This window comes from Armigeres subalbatus, chromosome 3 (assembly GCF_024139115.2).
Source record: "Armigeres subalbatus isolate Guangzhou_Male chromosome 3, GZ_Asu_2, whole genome shotgun sequence".
Lineage (NCBI taxonomy): Eukaryota > Metazoa > Arthropoda > Insecta > Diptera > Culicidae > Armigeres > Armigeres subalbatus.
In genome coordinates this window covers 176,200,918-176,208,780 of record NC_085141.1, presented here as the reverse complement: position 1 = coordinate 176,208,780, position 7,863 = coordinate 176,200,918, and the positions used below count along the sequence as shown (strand labels likewise).

Below are 7,863 nucleotides of genomic sequence, written 5' to 3'. Positions count from 1 at the left end.
TAAAGACTCAGTAGAAAGTTCAGGGTAAACTCGTTACAGTCCCTCGTTGAATTCTTCCTTGAATTCCTTTGATGTTTTTCCAAGAAATATTTTTGGGCACTCTTCCAGTATTTTAACTGGGAATCCCTCTAAGAATTTCGCCAGTAAATACATCTCTAGTATTCTTTCTGAAATTTTCCAGGAATTCGTGCAGCAATTTCTTTGGAGATTTTTCAGAAATTTTCTCCAGTTTCCTTTGGAAGTACCTCTAGCAGCTTCTCCATAAGTTCGACCAGAAATTTCTCCGTTAGATCCTTCAAGAATTCCGTCGGAAATTCCTCCAGTCGCTCCCTCAGAAATTCCTCAGTTTGTTTCTTTCACGACTTCCTCCAGCAGATCTTCCAGGAATTGCTCACGAAGCTCCTGCAGGCATTCGTTCGAAAATTCCTCTAAGAATCCTTTCGGAAGTTTCTCCAGGAATTCCTCTTGATGATGCTCCGAGAATGTTGCCGAAAGATTATCCAATAATACCTCTTGAACTATACTCTGGAGTTTCTCTGATATGTCCTTCAGTAATTCTTTCGGAAATTCCTGTGCAATATTCCTGAGCAATACCACAGGAAGTTCCTCCAGAAAGTTATCCAGAAGTTCTTCCGGAAGTTTCTTCAGACATTTCTTCAGAAACACTTTCAGTAATTGCTCAGGAAAATCCTTCAGGAAGTCCTCAGGAAAATCCTCCAGGAATTCTTCAGGAAAATCCTTCATTAATTCTTCCAGAAAATCCCTCCGGAATTTATCCTGTAATTCCTCCGGAAGTTCCATTAGCATTTCAGCATCCGGAAGTTCTTTCAGAAATTTATTTGAAAGTTCCTTCTGAAAATGCTTTGGATATTCCAATCCTATGGAAGTTTCTTCAGGTATTTCACGGTGAATATTTCCGAATCCCTACAGGCAATTCTCCAAAAATAAATTCAGAAGAATTCCACAAGGAATTTCAGTTAGAAAAAACCGTTGGAATTATATTTAAAGACTCATTAGAAAATTCAAGGGAAAGTCATTTCCCTTACTCATGAAGATTTAAACGAATATTCTCTTGAATTCTAACAATTTGAATGTGTAAAAATAAACGATACATAAAACAAGGAGATGATTGAAATTACAAGTATATTAGATTTTGAATTTTTTTCACTGATATCATAATTTTGATATTGAAGACATTTTTACTCAACTGCGAAGACATTTGAAAATATCCCCTGGCATCCCTGACGGAGATGTCAGATATGCGTGAATACGAGAGACGAACCCAAAACATTCGGTAGTGTTTCGTTGTTTGATATAAGTGTAAATGCCTGGCGATCCTGCCATGATGATGTTCATTGTGTAATTGTGAAGATGAAGATGAATGTCTTGTAAGTATCAATATTTTAAGAAAGAATGCAGGTTGGATTCGAGAGTTGACAAAAGTATCAGGTTTTCACAAAACGTGTGACACGGAAAAATAACGCGATGAAAGTCGTAAGCAATGTACATGAATATAAAGGTAAGAAAGTGGAAATAATACGCGAGCATGTGTGAATAGCCAAAATGTAAATAAAAATTAGTTGCGTGCAAAATTGCACATTGCACCTGACGAAGTCCATGGTTACTGTTGGAGAAAATAGGAACCGTATTGCGTCGAGTAAAGCTTATGGCCAATACGATGTAGACAGAAATCTAGCTTGCGTAGGGTTTTAGCCCATTGCCAAGCAGTATAACGGGTCAAGCCAATATATGCATTGCGTCGAGTGAACCTCATGGCCAAAGCAAAATTTTGGAAAAATAAATGCTTGCGTAGAGTTCCAGCTCATTGCCAAGCAGTAAATCGGAACAAATCGGTATAAGCATTGTATCGAAGGGGCAGAAGAAGACGTAGAAGCATTGCGCCGAGTAAAGCTCATGGCCACTGCAAAATTTCGAGAAAAACAAAATGCTTGCGTAGAGTTTCAGCTCATTACCAAGCGGGAGAGACAGAAAAATTCCAATTCCAGTCCATGTATTGCACTGAGTAAAGCTCATAGCCAATATATTTTTTGTAAACTTATATGCAGCTTACGTAGAGTTTAATAACCTCATTGCGAAACATTGATTTCAGTTGAGACGTTTAATCCCAATGCAAAATAAGTAAATCTTTAGTAACGAGACCGTTGCTTTGAGCTAATCACATCGGGAATAAAGGTGTATATTTGCTTCAATGAGCTCCGAAAAGTTCAACCCCTTACCATGATGCGAAGATCTTTCGTTCGGCAGACTCTGTCCGAAACCCGAGCAGCTCAGGATACGGGTGGATCCAGCTACCGCCCTAGTAGTGCCACTCAAGCGAAGACTGTTGTACCAGAGTCAGAGGAGTAGGGTGACTTTGAGCCTTCGTATATTGATCTCGAGCACGGAGATGATGTCGATTGTGTGGTGTGTAGGCGTCCCAACAAAGCTGAACTCAAGACAAAATTTTCAAAACGACTTATCTGCTTTTGTAAACAAAGATTCTAACGACGATTTGACGAATCTGATAGCTCTCCCACGCAAACCAGCACCATCAACAGGTAGCGCATATCTTCACCTACCTATTGGTGGTGTTGGTTTGCGTGGGAGAGCTATCAGATTCGTCAAATCGTCGTTTGAATCTTTGTTTACAAAAGCTGATAAGTCGTTTTGAAAATTTTGTCTTGAACTGTACTTGGCCCAATGCGGAAGCTGCAAGAATTGGTTTCATTTATCGTGTGCGTGTGTGGACAAAACTACAGTCCGAGGGTGCCTCCTTAGCTATGTGACTGTTGATTCCAGTACCTTAAGCGCTCCGTGAGCCAAGATTTCCCGGGAACTTCAAAAACTGGAAGATGAAAGGTGCTTACGGCAAAAGCTTGAAGAAGAAAAGCTGCGAATAAAGAAATCGCTCGTCGAGAAGATGATGAACGAGAAGCTGCAGCGAGATAAGTAGTACTTGGAGTAGGCGAAGTAGACGAAGCTGATGCGAAAAATGCTGAGGTCGCTCTGACTGCGAAATCACGACCCTGAAGATCTTCCCCAAGCTAATGAGAAATACTCTCAGAAGGAAAACGACGAAAGGAGGAAACGCGAGCTCGACCTGGTCAACCGACTGAAGGTTTTCGAACGAAAGTATGGCGAAGAGCAGGTGAAGGGAGACGAGGAGAGCCAAAGTTTCTTGGCGAAGAAGTGGAATCTGACTGCGCAGCTGCGGGCAGCAGTCGACGGATGAACGGATCAACCCCACAAGGTTTAGCCTTGAGTAGTCACCCACAAGCGGCTCCGGTAAGTGGTTTCCAATTTGCACAAATTGAAGCAAATCAAGATACGAATATTGTGAAAGCATGTTCAGATGCCGATAGCTAGGATGGGAGATCAGATAAGATACAAACTAGACAAAAGATCGATAAGATACAAACTAGCAAATGATAGTAAGAAAGGCATGTCAACATTTTCCGTAAAGGGAGGATGTGGTATCCTAATAGGAGCGTTTGGAATGTTAAGCTAGACAAGTCCACGGAGATGTCAGATATGCGTGAATACGAGAGGCGGACCCAAACATTTGGTAGTGTTTCGTTGTTTGATATAAGTGTAAATGCCTGGATGTCACATTTTTTCTGGTATCTCTTCACTTCGCCCTCAAAATAATGTAGTTCTGGGCGACACATTTGAAGTTGAAATAATTAAAATAGCAAAATCGCAAATCATCACTAATTTCATTGATATTCCACTTCAATATGTTTGTAATGCAAATCAATTACCAAAAAAGTATTTATTTATAAATTTCTCGCGGAAATACCTTCAAGAGTTCCTTCAGGAATACTTTCAGAAATTTTTCCAGGAATTCTTTGAAAAGATCTACAAAAATATAAAAATATGTTTAAATATTATTATATTTTTTGTAACCCTATTATTTGACAAACTACCAACAGACCCATCTGGTGTCTGGAATTAAAACTCATATTTATTTAGCTCTTCAATTTAGCTTCAAAATATAAGCTCACTGTGCAATATACTCCATCCTACACATTGATCTGATGGTGATACAAAATAATGTCAAGTTAGTCAACATAGAGAGCTCCTCGTCACATACACTGTAAACCCTACAATACTCTTTAAAGAGTAAAAAGTGAACACTTTTTACCGATATAGGGAGCTGTCAAAATAATGGGTAATTTATTTTTCCTAATAATGAGCATTTTGTGCCCATTTTCATGTTGCCTGTTTTTACCCATTAGTGGGTGAAAAACAAGTTAAATTACAAATAAACAAACGATTTAGAAGCTCTTGGCGGAGGAATGGTAAGAGTTTTGTTTTTACTATTAATATATTAATATATTTAAAATGATCGAACAATTAATTGATTCTTTTTTAGTCCACAAACGCCTTGTCACGTTCCCGAAACGAAAAGTCGAAGTATCAGCCGTCGGGCTCGGGATTATTCTGGAGATGCTGATTTCCTTTGATGTACACTCACCGCAGAAGAAGTCACGGATTGGGGTGGACTACGTAGCCAGTATGTCCCAAGGGAAACAAACAAAAGTTCGATTGTTGCGGAAAACCAACTTGCGCAACATAGCGCTATTGAAATGCTCCATCCTCAGGTCAACATTATGCTGCATTGATCATGCCCGTCGTCCACCAAATGGAATCGAATCAGGCGGTCTTGCGCGGTGCTGATTCCCTCCGTCGGCAGCTTCCGGTGATTCAAATTTAGGAGGAGGAATTGTAAAAGGTAAATTGAATACTTTCAAATAAAGGCTTTTCTGGTCTAACTGTTTTTTACCGTAGCTCTCAAATAACGCCGGATTGTGCGCTGACCACTATTGTCGGAAAAGCCATCGATTGCAGGATTGAATTCTGAGGCTGCTGCTGGAAGTACTTCCATTCTGATAGATCCAGCATAGTAAGTTTGGTGGATTTATCTACGACGAGAACTAAATGCAATCTGGTACGTGATTCGGCAAAGCAGCAAAAAAGTCAGTCGACTCTGTATTTTCACTATTGATAAATTATAAATAAAGAACAACTATTCCATAAGCCTCATATAAATGCGTTACTTGTTTTAATATTTTAGTAAATTAATTATTATATTTTTTTGTATTGCCATCAAGAGTAAAAAATACTCATTTCTGGGGATTTAATGTTTTGCATAATGAGTAAAAATTACTCCTGAATCTGACGTACAGGCCTACTACTCATTAATGAGTAAACGCTGTTTACTCTTTTAATGAGTTGAACTATTTAACTTCATAATGGGTACTTTTTTACCCATTAAAGAGTACTTTGGTGGCACAGTGTACACCATTCTATCTGATGAATAGTCACGAAGTCTTTGTATTCGGTTTCAGCCGTCGTCGTTCCACAGCACATGTTTAGTGCTATATACCCCATCCGCACTGCAATTTTTTCTCCTTCCCTACCATCGTTTTCTAAACAACCGTCGAATCGTCTGTTATTAAGTCCGCTAATATTTGCAAGATAGCTTATGCGTAGAAGGATATCAAATGAATTTTTTTTGAACTCTTGTGGTAAAATACGTGAAGTGCACATTCGAAAAGTTATTTTGGCAGTTTACGCGTCATGCGCATTGCGTATTCATGAGACCAGCATGAGTGAATAATATCATCTGTTCAGTGCTGTCCAACGCCAACCAAGTGCTTTATCGCAGCCTATCGTCATGACGATGTTACTTCGTACACAGTTGGTTCAATAGATTGTACACAAAGACGATTCGTCGCGTACGTGGATTTGTTTTTAATTCGTTAAATCTTAATATCGATTACAAACATGCTCTCAGCCGATCCACGTATGATATTCAGATTATTCAACTTATTTTACCTGCTTACGAGACCCTTCCTCAAGTGGATCTTGCACCGCTTCACCAACCTATGCGAGCTGCAACGGATTTGCTATGGCTGTTCCCCAGGCGCGTTACGAACCAAAAAGGTTCAAACTTCGCTGGAATTATCCAGAAAACCGAAAATCAAACAGATGATTGTGATTCTGAACGAACTAGTCAATCGAGATGTCGATGAATACTTCCTGTTGGAAGAAATCCACACCCGAGCAGTCGGAACCGTTCTTCAAGTCAAGAAGATAAATCCCAAAGTGCACATCGATTTTCCGAGGACTTTTGGGGTATGTGCGGAGAAGATCTGGAGCTACAAAAGGCTGTTCTGTTTGGTGGAGCAGCTAAGAAGCACCCAGTATGATGCGGAAAATCCCGAACACGAGCATAAACTTCTATCATTGTGGGACCTGTTGATGAGCGGGGAAGAGAAGTTGGATGATAGAATTTCAAATCAGTGGCAAAATATTGGATTTCAGGTAAAATATTCTATGTATTTTTTAGTTTTCTTATTATACACACATATTCTTGTTAACGTTCGAATGCTCTTGGAACGAAAGTTGATGCATATTCTGGATTACTTTAGCAAAATCAAATGGAGGAACGGTTGGAACGAATCGCATACGTTTAAAACCATCGTTTGTCCCTATAAGGAAGAACAAGGATAGTGGTTTGACATACTGTGTGACAACGTAGATTGTCCGATGCTTTTAAACAGCACTAATCTGAACGTCCCCGCCAGAACAACTCGTCAAACCGATTTTCTTTGTTTGCCTATGCATCTTTGGTTCGAATAATCCGTTAGATGTCTGTTGTCGTCGTTTCAATGAAGTCTCTTTAAATTTCGATTCTAATTTGTTCAAATGTATGTTTAGAAATAAGATTAGTTAGTGATGATATCTGTTTGTACGACTTTTAAATCGAAGACTAGTAAATATAAATATTAATATGATAAGAAGCTGTCCAATACCCTTTAGCAACAATTGGAGGTTGCATAAAAACATCCCCGATTTTTTACATTTAGCATATTTTTTCCATATAAAACTGTGAATTTCTTTCCAGGGAGACGATCCAAAGACTGACTTCCGTGGAATGGGGATCCTCGGGCTGGACAATTTGGTCTTTTTCGCACGCGAATACAACGGCGCTGCGCGACATCTACTGTCGCACTCGCACCATCCAACGCATGGATACTTCCTGGCCATCGTTGGCATCAATCTCACATCCATGGCTTACCATCTACTTAAATCTGGCGTCGCGCGAACGCATTTTTACAATCAGCCTCGCCTAACGATCGAATCGTTTCACCACTTTTATTGTTATTTGTTTTTCGAGTTCGATCGCTATTGGGTGGAATGTAAACCAAAGAGCATAATGGACTTCAGCTGGATACAGAAAAAGTTCGAGGAAAACATCTGCAAATTGTTAGCTAGTAATAGTTGCTGTTTCAAAATGAATCTGCTAGTTGAAAACATCTGATCCAACTCACTTAAATAATGTTTTATGGAGTTTTACGGTTTGAAGCTTGAATTAGTTGATGCTTGTTTGCACAGGAAATATGTATTAAAATGATAGAGTGATTAATCGTTTTCTGTGTGACTGCTTTCATTCATAGGCATGAAAGAAATTTACCCTTATCCTTAGTTTACATCGCAGTCTTCTTCTGTTGCAGTACTGTTTCTCAGCCTCAGTCAAAGAGATTTGTGAAATATTGATAGGGGAAGGTGGGGAGACTTCATCCCTTGGGAGACTTGATCCCCCTGTTTTACCGCGAACCAAAATAGTTTTGTTCTAGCATATTTTTTTAGTATAGATACTCTAAATAAATGATCGTTATGTTATGAGTTATATTTTGGATTAGGGCTGCAAAATGGTGGGTTGACATCAAGGAAGGAGCGCCCAACAGAGCTCTGGTCCCCACAAGTCCCTATCTCACGCTTCCATGGGTCGTCCGATGACAAAAGACCGCCAGCTAAGGGTTGTGTACTTAGCTGGTAGTGCAGCCTGGGCAC

The 7,863-nt window shown here is 39.6% G+C and overlaps 1 protein-coding gene and 1 long non-coding RNA gene across 2 annotated transcripts; both read left to right on the top strand.

Moving 5' to 3' along the window:
- The first annotated feature begins 4,131 nt into the window (after positions 1 to 4,131).
- On the top strand, positions 4,132 to 5,040 carry LOC134222549 (uncharacterized). Its single transcript, XR_009982432.1, has 3 exons — positions 4,132 to 4,301; positions 4,376 to 4,735; positions 4,792 to 5,040. It is a non-coding gene; the product is annotated as an uncharacterized LOC134222549 (long non-coding RNA).
- Positions 5,041 to 5,334: 294 nt separating this feature from the next.
- On the top strand, positions 5,335 to 7,440 carry LOC134226692 (ELMO domain-containing protein 2). The gene is made up of 2 exons (XM_062707634.1): positions 5,335 to 6,330; positions 6,914 to 7,440. Exons 1-2 carry the CDS (start codon positions 5,791 to 5,793, stop codon positions 7,328 to 7,330), a joined length of 957 nt encoding a protein of 318 aa, XP_062563618.1. The 5' UTR covers positions 5,335 to 5,790; the 3' UTR covers positions 7,331 to 7,440.
- Positions 7,441 to 7,863: the final 423 nt, after the last annotated feature.

Bases quoted from the DNA above. Each gene is read 5' to 3' on its own strand.
- LOC134226692 (XM_062707634.1), top strand. From the start codon at position 5,791: ATGCTCTCAGCCGATCCACGTATGATATTCAGATTATTCAACTTATTT. The intron at 6,331-6,913 runs GTAAAATATTCT...ATTTCTTTCCAG, and splicing joins GGCAAAATATTGGATTTCAG to GGAGACGATCCAAAGACTGA.